At 46.8% G+C, this 23626-nt stretch overlaps 1 protein-coding gene and 1 long non-coding RNA gene across 7 annotated transcripts in view; one reads left to right on the top strand and one right to left on the bottom strand.

Moving 5' to 3' along the window:
* The window catches only part of LOC140125953 (uncharacterized), a 78872-nt gene extending 55445 nt beyond the window's left edge, over positions 1-23427 (bottom strand). Inside the window, exon 1 of the long non-coding RNA XR_011854744.1 lies at positions 23360-23427. This is a non-coding gene — a long non-coding RNA (uncharacterized lncRNA). The remainder of the gene's footprint in view (positions 1-23359) is intronic.
* CACNA1C (calcium voltage-gated channel subunit alpha1 C) overlaps positions 1-23626 on the top strand; it is a 245397-nt gene that overhangs the window by 164321 nt on the left and 57450 nt on the right. For all 6 annotated transcript variants that reach the window (XM_072144910.1, XM_072144908.1, XM_072144907.1 and 3 more), the window contains exons 4-9: positions 9525-9664; positions 9758-9897; positions 16146-16301; positions 18903-19099; positions 19682-19785; positions 23376-23548. In XM_072144910.1, the coding sequence (XP_072001011.1) occupies positions 9525-9664; positions 9758-9897; positions 16146-16301; positions 18903-19099; positions 19682-19785; positions 23376-23548 (910 nt within the window). The remainder of the gene's footprint in view (positions 1-9524; positions 9665-9757; positions 9898-16145; positions 16302-18902; positions 19100-19681; positions 19786-23375; positions 23549-23626) is intronic.

The following is a 23626-nucleotide window of genomic DNA, read 5'->3' as shown; positions in this document are numbered from 1 at the left end:
AAACTGTATATATAGCCACCACTAGGGGGAGCTCAGGAGATTACTACATACTGTATATACAGCCACCACTAGGAGGAGCTCAGGAGATTACTACATACTGTATATACAGCCACCACTAGGGGGAGCTCAGGAGATTACTACGTACTGTATATACAGCCACCACTAGGGGGATCTCAGGACATTACTACATACTGTATATGCACCCACCACTAGGAGGACCTCAGGAGATTACTACATACTGTATATACAGCCACCACTAGGAGGAGCTCAGGAGATTACTACATACTGTATATACAGCCACATACAGCTACATACTGTATATACAGATTACTACATACTGTATATACTGCTACCACTAGGAGGAGCTCAGGAGATTACTACATACTGTATATACAGCCACCACTAGGAGGAGCTCAGGAGTTAACTACATACTGTATATACTGCCACCACTAGGGGGAGCTCAGGAGATTACTACATACTGTATATACAGCCACCACTAGGGGGATCTCAGGAGTCCCTGTGATGCCCGCCAGTAGCCAGGAGTCCCTGTGATGCCCGCCAGTAGCCAGGAGTCCCTGTGATGCCCGCCAGTAGCCAGGCGTCTCTCTGATGCCCGCCAGCAGCCAGGAGTCTCTGTGATGCCGTAAGGCCACATTGCCTTATCTGCTAGTAGCCAGGAGTCACTGTGAAGCCCCCAGTAGCCAGAAGTCTGTGTAATGCCTGCCAGTAGCCAGGAGTCAATGTAAAGCCCCCCAGTAGCCAGGAGTCTCTGTGAGGAGATTACTACATACTGTATATACAGCCACCACTAGGGGGAGCTCAGGAGATTACTACATACTGTATATACACCACCACTAGGGGGAGCTCAGGAGATTACTACATACTGTATATACTGCTACCACTAGGGGGAGCTCAGGAGATTACTACATACTGTATATACAGCCACCACTAGGGGGAGCTCAGGAGATTACTACATACTGTATATACAGCCACCACTAGGGGGAGCTCAGGAGATTACTACATACTGTATATACAGCCACCACTAGGGGGAGCTCAGGAGATTACTACAAACTGTATATATAGCCACCACTAGGGGGAGCTCAGGAGATTACTACGTACTGTATATACAGCCACCACTAGGGGGATCTCAGGACATTACTACATACTGTATATGCACCCACCACTAGGAGGACCTCAGGAGATTACTACATACTGTATATACAGCCACCACTAGGAGGAGCTCAGGAGATTACTACATACTGTATATACAGCCACCATTAGGGGGAGCTCAGGAGATTACTACATACTGTATATACTGCTACCACTAGGGGGAGCTCAGGAGATTACTACATACTGTATATACAGCCACCACTAGGGGGAGCTCAGGAGATTACTACATACTGTTTAAACACCCACCACTAGGAGGAGCTCAGGAGATTACTACATACTGTATATACAGCCACTACTAGGAGGAGCTCAGGAGATTACTACATACAGTATATACACCACCACTAGGAGGAGCTCAGGAGATTACTACATACTGTATATACTGCCACTACTAGGAGGAGCTCAGGAGATTACAACATATTGTATATACAGCCACCACTAGGGGAGCTCAGGAGATTACTACATACTGTATATACAGCCACTACTAGGAGGAGCTCAGGAGATTACTACATATTGTACATGCAGCCACCACTAGGAGGAGCTCAGGAGATTACTACATACTGTATATACAGCAACCACTAGGGGGAGCTCATGAGATTACTACATACTGTATATACAGCAACCACTAAGGGGAGCTCAGGAGATTACTACATATTGTATATACTGTCACCACTCGGAGGAGCTCAGGAGATTACTACATACTGTATATACAGCCACTACTAGGAGGAGCTCAGGAGATTACTACATACTGTATATACAGCCACCACTAGGAGGAGCTCAGGAGATTACTACATACTGTATATACAGCCACCACTAGGGGGAGCTCAGGTGATTACTACATACTGTATATACAGCCACCACTAGGAGAAGCTCAGGAGATTACTACATACTGTATATAATGTCACTACTAGGAGGAGCTCAAGAGATTACTACATACTGTATATACAGCCACTACTAGGAGGAGCTCAGGAGATTACTACATATTGTACACGCAGCCACCACTAGGGGGATCTCAGGACATTACTACATATTGTTCATGCAGCCACCACTAGGAGGAGCTCAGGAGATTACTACATACTGTATATACTGCTACCACTAGGAGGAGCTCAGGAGATTACTACATACTGTATATACTGCTACCACTAGGAGGAGCTCAGGAGATTACTACATACTGTATATACTGCTACCACTAGGAGGAGCTCAGGAGATTACTACATACTGTATATACTGCCACCACTAGGGGGAGCTCAGGAGATTACTACATACTGTATATACAGCCACCACTAGGGGGATCTCAGGAGTCCCTGTGATGCCCGCCAGTAGCCAGGAGTCCCTGTGATGCCCGCCAGTAGCCAGGAGTCCCTGTGATGCCCGCCAGTAGCCAGGCGTCTCTCTGATGCCCGCCAGGAGTCTCTGTGATGCCGTAAGGCCACATTGCCTTATCTGCTAGTAGCCAGGAGTCACTGTGAAGCCCCCAGTAGCCAGGAGTCTGTGTAATGCCTGCCAGGAGTCAATGTAAAGCCCCCCAGTAGCCAGGAGTCTGTGTAATGCCTGCCAGTAGCCAGGAGTCAATGTAAAGCCCCCCAGTAGCCAGGAGTCTCTGTGATGCCCGCCGGTAGCCAGGAGTCTCTGTGATGCCTCCCAGTAGCCAGGAGTCTCTGTGATGCCCGCCAGGAGTCTGTGTGATGCCTGCCAGTAGCCAGGAGTCATTGTAAAGCCCCTCAGTAGCCAGAAGTCTCTGTGATGCCTGCCAGTAGTCACTGTGATGCTGTGAGGCCTCATTGTCTTATCTGCTAGTAGCCAGGAGTCACTGTGATGCCCACCAGTAGCCAGGAGTCACTGTGATGCCCACCAGTAGCCAGGAGTCACTGTGATGCCCACCAGTAGCCAGGAGTCACTGTGATGCCCACCAGTAGCCAGGAGTCACTGTGATGCCCACCAGTAGCCAGGAGTCACTGTGATGCCCACCAGTAGCCAGGAGTCACTGTGATGCCCACCAGTAGCCAGGAGTCACTGTGATGCCCACCAGTAGCCAGGAGTCACTGTGATGCCCACCAGTAGCCAGGAGTCACTGTGATGCCCACCAGTAGCCAGGAGTCACTGTGATGCCCACCAGTAGCCAGGAGTCACTGTGATGCCCACCAGTAGCCAGGAGTCACTGTGATGCCCGCCAGTAGCCAGGAGTCACTGTGATGCCCGCCAGTAGCCAGGAGTCACTGCGATGCCCGCCAGTAGCCAGGAGTCACTGCGATGCCCGCCAGTAGCCAGGAGTCACTGCGATGCCCACCAGTAGCCAGGAGTCACTGTGATGCCCACCAGTAGCCAGGAGTCACTGTGATGCCCACCAGTAGCCAGGAGCCACTGTGATGCCCACCAGTAGCCAGGAGCCACTGTGATGCCCACCAGTAGCCAGGAGTCACTGTGATGCCCACCAGTAGCCAGGAGTCACTGTGATGCCCGTCAGTAGCCAGGAGTCACTGTGATGCCCGTCAGTAGCCAGGAGTTACTGTGATGCCCGTCAGTAGCCAGGAGTCACTGTGATGCCCATCAGTAGCCAAGAGTCACTGTGATGCCCGTCAGTAGCCAGGAGTTACTGTGATGCCCGTCAGTAGCCAGGAGTCACTGTGATGCCCGTCAGTAGCCAGGAGTCACTGTGATGCCCGTCAGTAGCCAGGAGTGCCTGTGATGCCCGTCAGTAGCCAGGAGTCACTGTGATGCCCGTCAGTAGCCAGGAGTCACTGTGATGCCCGTCAGTAGCCAGGAGTCACTGTGATGCCCGTCAGTAGCCAGGAGTCACTGTGATGCCCACCAGCAGCCAGGAGGTACTGTGATGCCCACCAGTAGCCAGGAGTCACTGTGATGCCCACCAGTAGCCAGGAGTCACTGTGATGCCCACCAGTAGCCAGGAGTCACTGTGATGCCCACCAGTAGCCAGGAGTCACTATGATGCCCACCAGTAGCCAGGAGCCACTGTGATGCCCACCAGTAGCCAGGAGTCACTATGATGCCCACCAGTAGCCAGTTGCCTCTATGATGCCCGTCAGGCGTCATTGTCGTGCCTGCTACTAGCCAGACGTCACAATGCCTCCCCTTTCCCCCCATTATAATAACAAGATGCAATACACACGAGGAGACCATTTCCTTGTGGTTTAGCGATCTGGTGCTTCTCGCGAAAAATATAGGTTGGTAAAATAAGCCAAAAATAATGAAACTGGCGCGGCTTGTGCTTTTTCATTCCTCACTTCAAAACTGGCGCTGGTGATGGAAATATCGGTGCAAGCCGTTATTAAAACGCTGAAATCCGACGCAGACTAGAATTCTAGACACAATAATAAATCCCCCTCAATGTTATTATGTAGCTGGAATTACATATTATATCCCAATGCACAAGACCAGACAGAGGAGGTGTATTCACATCCATGGGAAAGTGTCCATTCACTGGCAGCAAGCAGAGACTTACAGCAGAAAGTCTATTAGGAAGTATTTGTTTTCGCATGAGAGGATTAGCTGTCATTTACATTGATCAGATATCACCTGGTGCAGGGTCCCTGTGGTATATGGGGGGTCTCTAGTGCTGGTTAACTCTTTCCTGACCACATGGTTTACCAGTTGAGCTCCAGGGAGAGGTTATCCTTGAATCCTTCAGCTGACATACCCCGGCACACCGGCAGCTTTCTCCACTGACTAAAATAGAAAATCAGTGGGAGAGAGACAGATCCCACCATCTGCACTGCTGGAGAGATGGGAGGATTAACCCTGTCACCACCAGGACTGGGACCAACATCAAACTAACATGAAAATGTTCTATAGTATCCCCCAGGAATACAGTATATAATCATTACTGAGAAGCAGAGCCCAACACTACACATATAGAGCCTATACACTGCTTCACTACACACAAGGGTATATAGTATTATAGTAGTTATATTCCTGTACATAGGGGGCAGTATTATAGTAGTTATATTCCTGTACATAGGGGGCAGTATTATAGTAGTTATATTCTTGTACATAGGGGCAGTATTATAGTAGTTATATTCCTGTACATAGGGGGCAGTATTATAGTAGTTATATTCCTGTACATAGGGGGCAGTATTATAGTAGTTATATTCCTGTACATAGGGGGCAGTATTATAGTAGTTATATTCCTGTACATAGGGGGCAGTATTATAGTAGTTATATCCCTGTACATAGGGGGGCAGTATTATAGTAGTTATATTCCTGTACACCGGGGGCAGTATTATAGTAGTTATATCCCTGTACATAGAGGGCAGTATTATAGTAGTTATATTCTTGTACATAGGGGGCAGTATTATAGTAGTTATATTCCTGTACATAGGAGGCAGTATTATAGTAGTTATATTCCTGTACATAGGGGGGGGGGCAGTATTATAGTAGTTATATTCCTGTACATAGGGGGGGGCAGTATTATAGTAGTTATATTCCTGTACATAGGGGGCAGTATTATAGTAGTTATATTCCTGTACATAGGGGGCAGTATTATAGTAGTTATATTCTTGTACATAGGGGGCAATATTATGGTAGTTATATTCTTGTACATAGGGGGCAGTATTATAGTAGTTATATTCCTGTACATAGGGGGCAGTATTATAGTAGTTATATTCCTGTACATAGGGGGCAGTATTATAGTAGTTATATTCTTGTACATAGGGGCAGTATTATAGTAGTTATATTCCCGTACATAGGGGGCAGTACTATAGTAATAATATTTTTACACAAATATTACTGCTAACAGTAAGTGTTGTAGTCTCTATAACACCATAATTATTATCTCAGCAGAATAAATATCTGTTACATTTTGGGGACAGTTTTACATTTCAATGCTGGTTATTTTTGGCTTTATATTCTGATGATAATTTGTGGCTTGTGTTTCCTTTGAGCGGAGAACAGACCTATTGTTAGTTGGAGATTTTCAGGTCATATCCCAGAGCTTCCCTCTATTATATGTTGCTGATGTGTCGGAGCGCTGCTATTCTTCTCTGGTTGCATCAGACTTGTGTAGCTGGAGACGGGGAGGAGATCACCTTTTTGTGTGATGTTACGGTAAACACGATGTGGCGCAGCAGTCGGTGTTTGTGGAGAGATGTTATGATGTGACTATTTCTTGTACCTCTTGGAGAGGCGGGGGGCATAGTCACATGACTGGTTACGGGGCACAGTTGCCCTCTTAGCCATCATACTGCATACAGACATTGGTGTAATGTCACCTCGCTGTGCAGGATTATAGAATGTAAAATAACCATGATGGGGCTGTTTGGGATGATAAACTAGGGACTATTTTAGGGAAAAGGGAGACTGTTTTAGTTTCTGAAATTTTTATGCTGCCACGTGAGTTTGCCACCGAGGCTCTGCCGCCCAGGAGCCTACTGTTACCTGGAGCCGACCCTGGGTCTGTCAAACCCTTAATGTGTTTATAGACATTCTCACTGGTACTGATGGCACTTTTTGTAATTTCTTTAATAAAATATTTTTGCCAAAAACTCTATTGGAGGTTCTTCCATTCTTTGCACATCTATAAGCTGGAGATTCTTGTGTGAGCTGTCACTGGCAGTTGTGCCATACTCTTTCCAGTTACAGATGCAGTTACCTAACCCTGCTGTGCACTGTGCCACTGCTTTATCCCTCAACTGTCTGCTGTGCCTCTTAGTTTTTATAATGCTGTTTGTTCACTAATGCTCTCTAATAAACCTCTGAGGCTTCACAGAACATCTGTAGTTTTACTAACAATAAATGACATTTTACAGTTCTCTGTTTACTGATGATACATACATAGATAGATAGGAGATAGATAGACCTGGATAGATAGACCTGGATAGATAGGAGGGACATGGAGCTCTTGCAGTGGGCTCAGTAGTGATGGATACTCTTGGATATACTAGAGATGTTACGCTCTCGCTCTCTCGCAGCAGGTAACATATGGCTGTTAGTAGGAAACAGAGGAGCAGACGTGTGTAGAAGTGCTGTGATATTCATCCTCCTGGACGCCAGATCTAATATACCCCTTAATATAGGCCTGAAATACTGAAAGGCTCTCACACAGTCACATCACTGTGTAGATTGCCACAACTGTGTATAGATGCCTCTCTGAGATCCTGTAGTCACTGTATCAGTCTTCCAGCCCTGTGTACTTCTGATCTCCTGATGTGCTGGTATATGTGCTTGGTGACTCTTCTGGGAGGTGTAGTGATCGGCTATGACTCCTTATACCCCCTGCGCTGCTGTGTACGTCATGCTGTATATTGTGCGGTCTCTGATTTATCAATAATTCAGGCAGCGGTGATCTGCAGCATGTTCGCCTGTATCATCGCTGCGCAGATTGTTCACCAGATGAAATCACACTCGCGGCTGTCATGTAATAAGGAGAGATGATGTGACACTGTACCAGGCAGAGCGCGGTGCGGGGCCCCGGGGCCTCTCCAGATTGCTAAGAATTGTGTAAATTCTTTAGTTTTTCAATATCTCTGCTTGCTGTCAATGGATGGGAACACTCTCCATCTCTCAGACGAGGGTTTGCTGCAGTCCTATCCTACCCAATTTGTTTGGCTTGGATACAGTTGTAGCAAAGATTCAGGGTTCTTTTCTTACTGACCAAAAGTGCAGAACTGCTGCAGAGATGCGCTAAAACTGTGGGGGGACCTGAAGCAATGACCTATGTCTCTGGGTCATGACCTGGCCTTGCAGGGTGGTCAGGGGGGTGGGGCTTAGTATGAGCATGCCCTAATAGAGAAGAGTCTTCCCCTTTAAGTGTTTATCCCATAAATGTCTTGATGTGTTTCCCTCTCTGCGGGACAAGCTGGCAAATGTCACCACCGCACCCCGGGCTGCTGCGTCCTGAGCCTCACTCCTCCGCTCCGCGCTAAATGCGGCATTTTCAGGATAATTAACCCCATCCAGCCTGCAGCGTCTTCCAATGCAGAGTAGTGGAAGGGGTTAATGCATATTTGGGAATAGGGCGATATCCTGAGGATGCGCTAATGAGCTGCTCCTAATAGTCTTTATGAATAAATGATGGGCGTCTTATTAAGGAGCCACTGCTCACATCTACTCCAGTCACATCCAGAGCTGCACTCGGCACACTCTAGCTCCTTGGTCCAGGGTAGTCCTCATACAACTCTTTGGGGCACTGGAGATGGGGGGATGATGTAAATGAAGGCGTCACCATTAATAATTAATTACAAGGATTCAGCAGCAGGAAATATTTCATAGAAAACATGAAACATTTCACAGCAGGAAAAATCCTCCAGAAACCGAGGGAAGAGTCTAATGAAAAGGCTTAAAGGGGAACTCCACCTGTGCTCACACACTAACAGACACAGATACAAAGGTACAGAGGACAGTATCACACAGGAGAGGATTAGATACACAGCTCAGCAGGCAGTATAACACAGGAGAGGATTAGATACACAGCTCAGCAGGCAGTATCACACAGGATAGGATTAGATACACAGCTCAGCACACTGTATTACACAGGAGAGGATTAGATACACACTCACTTGATCTACTGTCTTCTGTGGTGCTTATGTGTCAGTAGTGGAGACTATTTTGGAGGAACCTGTCAGCAGGTCACAGCCCCTCCTCTCTGTAGTAGCATCCACTCAGAACAGTGATAAAGGGGTTCTAGAGCAGAGGAGCACAGAGCACAGCAATGTGAGGAAAAGCTCCTAGTAAATCCTGTAACACAAATCCATAAATCACAGTCCTGCTGCTACTAACACTACTCCCCAGGACAGATTGCACTCCTAGTCTGTGGGTGTTGCATGTGCTTGGTATAATGGTGCATTACAGCGGGTGTTATAGAGTAAGGAGAGGTGCTCACACTAATGTCATGCTAGGTCTTTACATGGACAGTAGTCGGTGGTTTTGGCCCCGGGGTCCTGGGATTTACCGCACAGACGGCAGATTATACAGAATTCCAGGGGATTCAGATTATTTGTCTGATGGATGTAAATCTCTCCAGCAAGTGGCCGGAACTGAAGACGTGAACTGGGATCAATATATCGCATTTCAATCTAGCGACCTCACGTCTGTGTCTGAGAGATAAATAGGGGATCAGTATGTTTGGGGGGGGGTTCTTCTCCTGAATGACTCACTTACAGATGTCAGGTCAGGATTTATCCCTGGGCTCCTGAGCTGCGGCTGATTGACCATTAAACATGGCCGCAGCCGCCCTCCGCTCCGGCTCCTCCGAGGATTGGGCCATTTTTCATGCCGCCTGATAACTTGTTTATCTTTTCTATAATATGACATTTAAAGGGCCGGTAACAGGACAGTCTGTCGCTGGTCATAGCGCAGTCACACTGTAAGAGGGGCTCACCCCAATCTTCTTGTCTCTCCTGTAGGAGCGGGTAGAATATCTATTCCTCATCATCTTCACGGTGGAAGCTTTCCTCAAAGTCATCGCCTATGGCCTGCTCTTCCATCCCAACGCTTACCTCCGCAACGGCTGGAACTTGCTGGACTTCATCATCGTCGTAGTAGGGTGAGTTGTGTCTGAAATACTCTGTGCTGCTGTGTCTGCACCCTCCTTCTTGTCGTGTTGTGTATTACAATCTTCCTTTTCTTTGCCTTTCAGACTTTTCAGTGCAATTTTAGAACAAGCGACCAAGGCAGATGGTGGCAGCGCCCTGGGGGGCAAAGGGGCAGGATTTGATGTGAAAGCGCTACGAGCATTCAGAGTCCTCCGACCCCTAAGACTGGTTTCTGGGGTTCCTAGTAAGTAGCCTGACACAATGAGCGCATGATAACAGTATTTTCTCTACTTACTGATGTAAGTAATGGGAACCTGTCAGCAGATTTTACCCTATTACACTCCCAGCTCCCTCAGGAAGAGGATGGGGGTACTTTCCTAGTATCCCCTCTCGAATGTGAGATCTCACCCGATTACCTAAAATAAAATCTCCTCCAAAGTCATGTGACAATTAGCAGAGTCAAATTTAACTATGTACAGTTCTATAGCACCTAGAAACATGCTGCTGGTGTCATATTACAGATAAGAATCTCATCTTTCAGAAGGCATCAGGCTGTGGTCTACAGAGATAGAGATAACGACATAAAAAGCTGAATATAGAATGGATTATTCCTCATAGTTAGACTGTGACATTTACAAACCTAAACACTTTATTTAAATCTTGATAAAAACATATTGGCCTAAAAGAAGAGACCGTCCAGTCCCATATATAACACATGCATGGGACTCTGATCTGATAACGGCCTTACTCCTGTCCTGCAGCCACCCATCAGGGGCAGTTCTGCTCTGTGTGTAATACAGCTGTATCACTACTGCCCCGTTTACTCCGTCCAGATCTGCAATGAAAGTGTTTCCGGAAGCCGTCACCATCCCCTCATTTATCTCATTCATTGGGACTTTTATTCTACACCTGACGCGTTTCTATAACATATCAGCTCATGATTAGAGATGAAAGGACCCGATGTTCACATTTGCCCAGGTTACACGGCCGAACATGACCGCAGGTATCATGTCTGCTCACCTCTACTCATGATATGTCATTGGAAAGATAGCAGAGAACTAAAAAACAGAAAGAGGTGCCCAGCCTCATGCCCAAACACTGGAGCTGGGGAGAGTCAGCGTGTGCAGCCACCGCGCTCACAAGCCGCTATAAACTAAAGCTAAAGGTATAGCTGGAAATACCATCTGCTGATAAAGATCCAGTTCTTTCCTTTTTCTGTCTGTGTCTCTGGTTCTGTTAATCACAGAACCACAGCATGTGGTGTGAAAGAAGAGATTATCATCTTTAATAGATTACCAGAATCATGTTTCTAGGTGCTACAGAACCAAAGATAGCGACTTTGCCACTCCAGCCGCTAAATTTGACTCATCAGAGATAAAATCTGTCTCTTCTCTGCTCATTGTCACATGACTCAGGAACTAGACCCCGGTGTGATGCACAGGTGGGGTTGGGGATCTTCTTGCCCTATTTCCAGCTGTGTGCCACCCTGGTGCAGCGCTGGCATCCCGGGTATTTACGGCGGTGACAGACTGTGTCTTCTTTGTCATGCGGAGCGCGCTAATTAAGCAGTAATGTCTGCCCGTGCCAAGCCTTGCCCGCTGCTGATGACAGACATGCCATCATTTAGCCGTGGGCTCGCATCCAACTTATCCGCTCCATCATGGACGAGCGCTGCGGAAGCGGCACCAGAGACTCGGAGCAACATGTGCTAAATTGGCAGCGTAATGATGGTGCGCGAGGCTCATAACACTCAGCGTAATGTCTGCTGCCTCGTGTACGACACCGCGGACCGCTCCACAGGACAGATTGTCATCCGCAGATGGCGGAAGATAAAGGACGAATCATACAGATATTGATGGCTTCCTTCTTGGCCGGACATAGACAATTAATTGGAAGAAAGCGCAGCAGCCTCAAGGAGCTGCTACCCCTCCCCCTCCCCAAAAATCTGAATAAAAACATCCCCAGTAAATTCATGAAGTCCTTGAGTCGTCCTCTTCTGCGGAGACGTTCTGCATCTCAACCAATTCTTGGCTTTGTCTACTGCAAAGCTGGGTGAGGAGAGCTACTGCTCATATAGTATAATATAGGGGTAACACCCGTCCTACAAGGTGGTATGTGTAGTAGTATAGAGGTAACACCCGTCCTACAAGGTGGTGCCTGTAGTAGTATAGGGGTAACACCCGTCCTACAAGGTGGTATGTGTAGTAGTATAGAGGTAACACCCGTCCTACAAGGTGGTGCCTGTAGTAGTATAGGGGTAACACCCGTCCTACAAGGTGGTGCCTGTAGTAGTATAGAGGTAACACCCGTCCTACAAGGTGGTGCCTGTAGTAGTATAGAGGTAACACCCGTCCTACAAGGTGGTGCCTGTAGTAGTATAGGGGTAACACCCGTCCTACAAGGTGGTGCCTGTAGTAGTATAGAGGTAACACCCGTCCTACAAGGTGGTGCCTGTAGTAGTATAGAGGTAACACCCGTCCTACAAGGTGGTGCCTGTAGTAGTATAGGGGTAACACCCGTCCTACAAGGTGGTGCCTGTAGTAGTATAGGGGTAACACCCGTCCTACAAGGTGGTATCTGTAGTAGTATAGGGGTAACACCCGTCCTACAAGGTGGTGTCTGTAGTAGTATAGGGGTAACACCCGTCCTACAAGGTGGTGCCTGTAGTAGTATAGAGGTAACACCCGTCCTACAAGGTGGTGCCTGTAGTAGTATAGGGGTAACACCCGTCCTACAAGGTGGTGCCTGTAGTAGTATAGAGGTAACACCCGTCCTACAAGGTGGTGCCTGTAGTAGTATAGAGGTAACACCCGTCCTACAAGGTGGTGCCTGTAGTAGTATAGGGGTAACACCCGTCCTACAAGGTGGTGCCTGTAGTAGTATAGGGGTAACACCCGTCCTACAAGGTGGTGCCTGTAGTAGTATAGAGGTAACACCCGTCCTACAAGGTGGTGTCTGTAGTAGTATAGAGGTAACACCCGTCCTACAAGGCGGTGCCTGTAGTAGTATAGGGGTAACACCCGTCCTACAAGGCGGTGCTTGTAGTAGTATAGGGGTAACACCCGTCCTACAAGGTGGTATGTGTAGTAGTATAGAGGTAACACCCGTCCTACAAGGTGGTGCCTGTAGTAGTATAGAGGTAACACCCGTCCTACAAGGTGGTGCCTGTAGTAGTATAGAGGTAACACCCGTCCTACAAGGTGGTGCCTGTAGTAGTATAGGGGTAACACCCGTCCTACAAGGTGGTGCCTGTAGTAGTATAGGGGTAACACCCGTCCTACAAGGTGGTGCCTGTAGTAGTATAGAGGTAACACCCGTCCTACAAGGTGGTGCCTGTAGTAGTATAGAGGTAACACCCGTCCTACAAGGTGGTGCCTGTAGTAGTATAGGGGTAACACCCGTCCTACAAGGTGGTGCCTGTAGTAGTATAGGGGTAACACCCGTCCTACAAGGTGGTGCCTGTAGTAGTATAGAGGTAACACCCGTCCTACAAGGTGGTGTCTGTAGTAGTATAGAGGTAACACCCGTCCTACAAGGCGGTGCCTGTAGTAGTATAGGGGTAACACCCGTCCTACAAGGCGGTGCTTGTAGTAGTATAGGGGTAACACCCGTCCTACAAGGTGGTATGTGTAGTAGTATAGAGGTAACACCCGTCCTACAAGGTGGTGCCTGTAGTAGTATAGAGGTAACACCCGTCCTACAAGGTGGTGCCTGTAGTAGTATAGAGGTAACACCCGTCCTACAAGGTGGTGCCTGTAGTAGTATAGAGGTAACACCCGTCCTACAAGGTGGTGCCTGTAGTAGTATAGAGGTAACACCCGTCCTACAAGGTGGTGCCTGTAGTAGTATAGGGGTAACACCCGTCCTACAAGGTGGTGCCTGTAGTAGTATAGGGGTAACACCCGTCCTACAAGGTGGTGCCTGTAGTAGTATAGAGGTAACACCCGTCCTACAAGGTGGTGCCTGTAGTAGTATAGAGGTAACACCCATCCTACAAGGTGGTGCCTGTAGTAGTATAGAGGTAACACCCGTCCTACAAGGTGGTGCCTGTAGTAGTATAGGGGTAACACCCGTCCTACAAGGTGGTGCCTGTAGTAGTATAGGGGTAACACCCGTCCTACAAGGTGGTGCCTGTAGTAGTATAGAGGTAACACCCGTCCTACAAGGTGGTGCCTGTAGTAGTATAGAGGTAACACCCGTCCTACAAGGTGGTGCCTGTGTCCTACAAGGTGGTGCCTGTAGTAGTATAGAGGTAACACCCGTCCTACAAGGTGGTGCCTTTAGTAGTATAGAGGTAACACCCGTCCTACAAGGTGGTGCCTGTAGTAGTATAGGGGTAACACCCGTCCTACAAGGTGGTGCCTGTAGTAGTATAGGGGTAACACCCGTCCTACAAGGTGGTGCCTGTAGTAGTATAGGGGTAACACCCATCCTACAAGGTGGTGCCTGTAGTAGTATAGGGGTAACACCCGTCCTACAAGGTGGTGCCTGTAGTAGTATAGGGGTAACACCCGTCCTACAAGGTGGTGCCTGTAGTAGTATAGGGGTAACACCCGTCCTACAAGGTGGTGCCTGTAGTAGTATAGGAGTAACACCCGTCCTACAAGGTGGTGCCTGTAGTAGTATAGGGGTAACACCCGTCCTACAAGGTGGTGCCTGTAGTAGTATAGGGGTAACACCCGTCCTACAAGGTGGTGCCTGTAGTAGTATAGGGGTAACACCCGTCCTACAAGGTGGTGCCTGTAGTAGTATAGAGGTAACACCCGTCCTACAAGGTGGTGTCTGTAGTAGTATAGGGGTAACACCCGTCCTACAAGGTGGTGTCTGTAGTAGTATAGAGGTAACACCCGTCCTACAAGGTGGTGCCTGTAGTAGTATAGGGGTAACACCCGTCCTACAAGGTGGTGCCTGTAGTAGTATAGAGGTAACACCCGTCCTACAAGGTGGTGCCTGTAGTAGTATAGGGGTAACACCCGTCCTACAAGGTGGTGCCTGTAGTAGTATAGGGGTAACACTCATCCTACAAAGTGGTGCCTGTAGTAGTATAGGGGTAACACTCGTCCTACAAAGTGGTGCCTGTAGTAGTATAGGGGTAACACCCGTCCTACAAGGTGGTGCCTGTAGTAGTATAGGGGGTAACACCCGTCCTACAAGGTGGTGCCTGTAGTAGTATAGAGGTAACACCCGTCCTACAAGGTGGTGCCTGTAGTAGTATAGGGGGTAACACTCGTCCTACAAGGTGGTGCCTGTAGTAGTATAGAGGTAACACCCGTCCTACAAGGTGGTGCCTGTGTCCTACAAGGTGGTGCCTGTAGTAGTATAGGGGTAACACCCGTCCTACAAGGTGGTGCCTGTAGTAGTATAGAGGTAACACCCGTCCTACAAGGTGGTGTCTGTAGTAGTATAGGGGTAACACCCGTCCTACAAGGTGGTGTCTGTAGTAGTATAGAGGTAACACCCGTCCTACAAGGTGGTGCCTGTAGTAGTATAGGGGTAACACCCGTCCTACAAGGTGGTGCCTGTAGTAGTATAGAGGTAACACCCGTCCTACAAGGTGGTGCCTGTAGTAGTATAGGGGTAACACCCGTCCTACAAGGTGGTGCCTGTAGTAGTATAGGGGTAACACTCATCCTACAAAGTGGTGCCTGTAGTAGTATAGGGGTAACACTCGTCCTACAAAGTGGTGCCTGTAGTAGTATAGGGGTAACACCCGTCCTACAAGGTGGTGCCTGTAGTAGTATAGGGGGTAACACCCGTCCTACAAGGTGGTGCCTGTAGTAGTATAGAGGTAACACCCGTCCTACAAGGTGGTGCCTGTAGTAGTATAGGGGGTAACACTCGTCCTACAAGGTGGTGCCTGTAGTAGTATAGGGGTAACACCCGTCCTACAAGGTGGTGCCTGTAGTAGTATAGGGGTAACACTCGTCCTACAAAGTGGTGCCTGTAGTAGTATAGGGGTAACACTCGTCCTACAAAGTGGTGCCTGTAGTAGTATAGGGGTAACACCCGTCCTACAAGGTGGTGCCTGTAGTAGTATAGGGGGTAACACCCGTCCTACAAGGTGGTGCCTGTAGTAGTATAGGGGTAACACCCGTCCTACAAGGTGGTGCCTGTAGTAGTATAGAGGTAACACCCGTCCTACAAGGTGGTGCCTGTAGTAGTATAGAGGTAACACCCGTCCTACAAGGTGGTGCCTGTAGTAGTATAGAGGTAACACCCGTCCTACAAGGTGGTGCCTGTAGTAGTATAGGGGTAACACCCGTCCTACAAGGTGGTGCCTGTAGTAGTATAGGGGTAACACCCGTCCTACAAGGTGGTGCCTGTAGTAGTATAGGGGTAACACCCGTCCTACAAGGTGGTGTCTGTAGTAGTATAGGGGTAACACCCGTCCTACAAGGTGGTGCCTGTAGTAGTATGTGTCTGTGCAATGCATATTATCCAGGAAAACCACGTTGTGCCTCCAGTGTAATCACTTCCTGGTCTTGTGTGCAGGTCTGCAGGTGGTGCTGAACTCCATCATCAAGGCCATGGTCCCCCTCCTGCACATCGCCCTGCTCGTCTTATTCGTCATCATCATCTACGCCATCATCGGCCTGGAGCTGTTCATGGGCAAAATGCACAAAACCTGCTACTTACTGACCAACAAAGGTAAGAGGAAGGAATACACACAGTGATGTCACAGTACAGAGATAATACACACAGTGATGTCACAGTACAGGGATAATACACACAGTGATGTCACAGTACAGGGATAATACACACAGTTATGTCACAGTACAGGGATAATACACACAGTGATGTCACAGTACAGGGATAATACACACAGTGATGTCACAGTACAGAGATAATACACACAGCGATGTCACAGTACAGGGATAATACACACAGCGATGTCACAGTACAGGGATAATACACACAGTGATGTCACAGTACAGGGAGAATACACACAGTGATGTCACAGTACAGAGATAATACACACAGCGATGTCACAGTACAGAGATAATACACACAGCAATGTCACAGTACAGGGATAATACACACAGCGATGTCACAGTACAGAGATAATACACACAGCGATGTCACAGTACAGGGATAATACACACAGCGATGTCACAGTACAGAGATAATACACACAGCGATGTCACAGTACAGAGATAATACACACAGTGATGTCACAGTACAGAGATAATACACACAGCGATGTCACAGTACAGGGATAATACACACAGCGATGTCACAGTACAGGGATAATACACACAGTGATGTCACAGTACAGAGATAATACACACAGTGATGTCACAGTACAGGGATAATACACACAGTGATGTCACAGTACAGGGATAATACACACAGTGATGTCACAGTACAGGGATAATACACACAGCGATGTCACAGTACAGGGATAATACACACAGCGATGTCACAGTACAGAGATAATACACACAGTGATGTCACAGTACAGGGATATTACACACAGTGATGTCACAGTACAGGGGATAATACACACAGCGATGTCACAGTGCAGGAGATAATACACACAGTGATGTTACAGTACAGGGATAATACACACAGTGATGTCACAGTACAGGGATAATACACACAGCGATGTCACAGTACAGAGATAATACACACAGCGATGTCACAGTACAGAGATAATACACACAGCGATGTCACAGTACAGAGATAATACACACAGCAATGTCACAGTACAGGGATAATACACACAGCGATGTCACAGTACAGGGATAATACACACAGCGATGTCACAGTACAGAGATAATACACACAGCGATGTCACAGTACAGGGATAATACACACAGCGATGTCACAGTACAGAGATAATACACACAGTGATGCCACAGTACAGGGATAATACACACAGTGATGTCACAGTACAGAGATAATACACACAGCGATGTCACAGTACAGGGATAATACACACAGCGATGTCACAGTACAGGGATAATACACACAGTGATGTCACAGTACAGAGATAATACACACAGTGATGTCACAGTACAGGGATAATACACACAGTGATGTCACAGTACAGGGATAATACACACAGTGATGTCACAGTACAGGGATAATACACACAGCGATGTCACAGTACAGGGATAATACACACAGCGATGTCACAGTACAGAGATAATACACACAGTGATGTCACAGTACAGGGATATTACACACAGTGATGTCACAGTACAGGGGATAATACACACAGCGATGTCACAGTGCAGGAGATAATACACACAGTGATGTTACAGTACAGGGATAATACACACAGTGATGTCACAGTACAGGGATAATACACACAGCGATGTCACAGTACAGAGATAATACACACAGTGATGTCACAGTACAGGGAGAATACACACAGTGATGTCACAGTACAGGGATAATACACACAGTGATGTCACAGTACAGAGATAATACACACAGTGATGTCACAGTACAGAGATAATACACACAGTGATGTCACAGTACAGGGATAATACACACAGTGATGTCACAGTACAGGGATAATACACACAGTGATGTCACAGTACAGGGATAATACACACAGTGATGTCACAGTACAGGGAGAATACACACAGTGATGTCACAGTACAGGGATAATACACACAGCGATGTCACAGTACATGAAGAATACACACAGTGATGTCACAGTACAGAGAGAATACACACAGTGATGTCACAGTACAGGAATAATACACACAGTGATGTCACAGTACAGGGATAATACACACAGTGATGTCACAGTACAGAGATAATACACACAGTGATGTCACAGTACAGGGATAATACACACAGTGATGTCACAGTACAGGGATAATACACACAGTGATGTCACAGTACAGGGATAATACACACAGTGATGTCACAGTACAGGGATAATACACACAGTGATGTCACAGTACAGGGATAATACACAGTGATGTCACAGTACAGGGATAATACACACAGTGATGTCACAGTACAGGGATAATACACACAGTGATGTCACAGTACAGAGATAATACACACAGTGATGTCACAGTACAGGGATAATACACACAGTGATGTCACAGTACAGGGATAATACACACAGTGATGTCGCAGTACAGGGATAATACACACAGTGATGTCACAGTACAGGGATAATACACACAGTGATGTCACTGTACAGGGATAATACACACAGTGATGTCACAGGGAGAGCAGTGATTGGTATCTTTGTGATTTTTCTTCCATCTTGTCCCTCTGTAGATGTTCCTGCAGAGGAGGAGCCGTCCCCCTGCGCTCTCATTAGCAATAATGGCCGGCACTGTCCTAATGGGACCGCGTGTGAATCGGGCTGGGATGGACCTAAGCATGGTATCACCAATTTTGACAACTTTGCGTTTGCCATGCTGACTGTCTTCCAGTGCATCACCATGGAGGGCTGGACGGATGTGCTATACTGGGTAGGTGGACTGATCATACAGATGAGTCTATGGATCAGGCAGTGCTCAGGGTCCACATTTCCCACAGTCTCCCTTTCTGTTACTTTGTATCAGTGCAGACACAATGTTTCCTTTTGTATCTCACATTTCTCATCCCTGGGATTTTCACTCTGGAAACATGTTGTAGGCCCCGGGGCCAGGAGATGCCACCTCGTCACCATCATCCGCATCATCTCCATGTACACGGCCCCCCTTCAGGGTCACTGGGGTGAGGCTGATGTTAAAACTTTGAAGTGGATTTCCAGAGGCTCGGGAGGATGAAAGGATTATAAATAGAGCGGAGCCTGGGCCTGGTATAAAGGGGATTGTCACAGGGACATATTCATAGAAATAGAAAGTTCCTCTCCAGGACAGATATTTATTTTCCATTACTGTTCTGGAGTCCCATCATGTCTCTAGTCACACCCAGAGCTGCAGCCACAGTGCCATGTCTGGTGTATATAGATAGTATATAGATTTGCAGCAGTGTGGGCCATGAGGAGTCTATACATAAGGGGTTCTGCTGATGTCTGGTGTAACACGTGGCTGCTCTCCTCTCCTCAGATGCAGGACGCTATGGGGTATGAGCTGCCATGTGTCTACTTCGTCAGCCTCGTCATATTTGGATCGTTTTTCGTACTGAACCTGGTCCTCGGTGTGTTGAGTGGGTAAGAGGATGATTCACCCTGTCATCACTGTAACTGTCCAGCAATGGAGACACCGGTCTTATCGTGCAATGTATATATAGTATATATGTAGTCATCAACAGAAATGGCTTAAAAAGAGGAAGCAGCTGTAATGTATATCATCTCCTCAATAAGTAACAAACTGGAGGAAGTGCAGCACCTGTGAGCTGCACTCACTATTCTGCTGCTGGTGCAGTCACTGTGTACATACATGACATTACTTATCCTGTACTGATCCTGAGTTACATCCTGTATTATACCCCAGAGCTGCACTCACTATTCTGCTGCTGGTGCAGTCACTGTGTACATACATGACATTACTTATCCTGTACTGATCCAGAGTTACATCCTGTATTATACCCCAGAGCTGCACTCACTATTCTGCTGCTGGTGCAGTCACTGTGTACATACATGACATTACTTATCCTGTACTGATCCTGAGTTACATCCTGTATTATACTCCAGAGCTGCACTCACTATTCTGCTGCTGGTGCAGTCACTGTGTACATACATGACATTACTTATCCTGTACTGATCCTGAGTTACATCCTGTATTATACCCCAGAGCTGCACTCACTATTCTGCTGCTGGTGCAGTCACTGTGTACATACATGACATTACTTATCCTGTACTGATCCTGAGTTACATCCTGTATTATACTCCAGAGCTGCACTCACTATTCTGCTGCTGGTGCAGTCACTGTGTACATACATGACATTACTTATCCTGTGCTGATCCTGAGTTACATCCTGTATTATACTCCAGAGCTGCACTCACTATTCTGCTGCTGGTGCAGTCACTGTACATACATGACATTACTTATCCTGTACTGATCCTGAGTTACATCCTGTATTATACCCCAGAGCTGCACTCACTATTATGCTGCTGGTGCAGTCACTGTACATACATGACATTACTTATCCTGTACTGATCCTGAGTTACATCCTGTATTATACCCCAGAGCTGCACTCACTATCCTGCTGCTGGTGCAGTCACTGTGTACATACATGACATTACTTATCCTGTACTGATCCAGAGTTACATCCTGTATTATACCCCAGAGCTGCACTCACTATTCTGCTGCTGGTGCAGTCACTGTGTACATACATGACATTACTTATCCTGTACTGATCCTGAGTTACATCCTGTATTATACCCCAGAGCTGCACTCACTATTCTGCTGCTGGTGCAGTCACAGTGTACATACATGACATTACTTATCCTGTACTGATCCTGAGTCACATCCTGTATTATACCCCAGAGCTGCACTCACTATCCTGCTGCTGGTGCAGTCACTGTGTACATACATGACATTACTTATCCTGTACTGATCCTGAGTTACATTTTGTATTATACTCCAGAGCTGCACTCACTATTCTGCTGCTGGTGCAGTCACTGTGTACATACATGACATTACTTATCCTGTACTGATCCTGAGTTACATCCTGTATTATACCCCAGAGCTGCACTCACTATTCTGCTGCTGGTGCAGTCACTGTGTACATACATGACATTACTTATCCTGTACTGATCCTGAGTTACATCCTGTATTATACCCCAGAGCTGCACTCACTATTCTGCTGCTGGTGCAGTCACTGTGTACATACATGACATTACTTATCCTGTACTGATCCTGAGTTACATCCTGTATTATACTCCAGAGCTGCACTCACTGTTCTGCTGCTGGTGCAGTCACTGTGTACATACATGACATTACTTATCCTGTACTGATCCTGAGTTACATCCTGTATTATACCCCAGAGCTGCACTCACTATCCTGCTGCTGGTGCAGTCACTGTGTACATACATGACATTACTTATCCTGTACTGATCCTGAGTTACATTCTGTATTATACTCCAGAGCTGCACTCACTATTCTGCTGCTGGTGCAGTCACTGTGTACATACATGACATTACTTATCCTGTACTGATCCTGAGTTACATCCTGTATTATACCCCAGAGCTGCACTCACTATTCTGCTGCTGGTGCAGTCACTGTGTACATACATGACATTACTTATCCTGTACTGATCCTGAGTTACATCCTGTATTATACCCCAGAGCTGCACTCACTATTCTGCTGCTGGTGCAGTCACTGTGTACATACATGACATTACTTATCCTGTACTGATCCTGAGTTACATCCTGTATTATACTCCAGAGCTGCACTCACTATTCTGCTGCTGGTGCAGTCACTGTGTACATACATGACATTACTTATCCTGTACTGATCCTGAGTTACATTTTGTATTATACCCCAGAGCTGCACTCACTATTCTGCTGCTGGTGCAGTCACTGTGTACATACATGACATTACTGATTCTGTGCACATCCCCCTTAAGCTCTAGACAGAAGCTCATGATTTATGTTGTTGTAAATTACAGGCTCAGTGACTGGAGACATGAGCACTTGACATTGTGTGCTGTACTTAATGCCGCCATATGCAGCTACTGAATGTTTCCTGCCCTTTATTTGGGTGCAGATACAATTGCAGCCGTTCCAGCTATTAAAATAACACGGTAAATAAAAATGTTTATGACTAATAATTCCTGCAAGTACAGGAGAATACTGCCTTTTGTCACAGGAGCTTGCAATCTTTTTTTTTTTTTCTGCGTATCAACTATAAGTAAATTGGCAACATCAGTGAACTGGTGACATAATCAGATCAGCCACATCACAGCACATGCGACTCCTGTGAACTGGTGACATCATAACTCAAGTCACTGAGCTAATGACTTCATTAAACCCATGAACTCATTGTAGTGATGTTTAGAGAAGAGCAGATCCAATGCTCAAGTTTGGGTCCAGCGTTCAGCCACCTGATCCAAAAACATTGCCGGATTGGCAGGCAAACAGCCAATCAGGCAAATGGACACCCATAACAACTAGCCAGGGCTCTGATTGGCCAGGTCAAACTTGAACGTCGGGTCAGCTCCTCTCTAGTAATGTTATTATACAACCGGTGACGGCATTGTACTAGTGATTTCACTGAGAATAACACATGGCGGTACATTAATTGCTACTAAAGTAGAAGTAATTGTTATTTTAATACCAATTCACAGCAACCAATCAGATTGTCAGATCAAATCTTGGCAATTTCCTTTAATTTCAATGATCATTTAGCAAGAGACATATGATGTATATATGTTCTGCTTATGCTAATGGACTTGTTATATATAGAATATGTCTGGCGCCACCATGTGGACACAGTTGGTGCTGCAGAATGTTTTCTGCTATTTTTTGGGGAGGACGGATCCTTTCTATTATCGATACAGAACCAAAGGTTTTATCAATATAAAATCTGACTATAGCAATTATCCTACGTAACAAGGCATGGCAGCCACAGACTATCTGGTGGTGATAACCGGTGGTCTTGTCCTCCTTTGACCCCCATCCTACAAATCTTCACTTCTCATGCCAGGAGAGGAGTTGTCGTGCCTGGAGTCTTATCTTATGAGCCATGTCTAGTGTTAGAGAGGAAGCCTGCACTAGTGGTCTCCCCATGGCCCACGTCTAGTTAATAATCTCCTGTGTTATACATTATTTTAACCCCTACCTTTCCGTCTGCCCAGGGAGTTCTCTAAGGAGAGGGAGAAGGCCAAGGCTCGGGGCGACTTTCAGAAACTGAGGGAGAAGCAGCAGCTGGAAGAAGATTTGAAAGGTTACCTGGACTGGATCACGCAGGCGGAAGACATCGACCCTGAAAACGAGGATGAAGATATTGATGAGGATAAACCCCGAAACAGTCAGTGCTTTAATATTCATTACTACATCTTATACTCTAGTCACCACTAAAGCTGCATCCAGATATAGGCAAAGCGGC

The sequence above is a fragment of the Engystomops pustulosus genome, chromosome 4, assembly GCF_040894005.1.
Source record: "Engystomops pustulosus chromosome 4, aEngPut4.maternal, whole genome shotgun sequence".
Lineage (NCBI taxonomy): Eukaryota > Metazoa > Chordata > Amphibia > Anura > Leptodactylidae > Engystomops > Engystomops pustulosus.
This window is presented reverse-complemented; position numbering and strand designations above follow the sequence as displayed.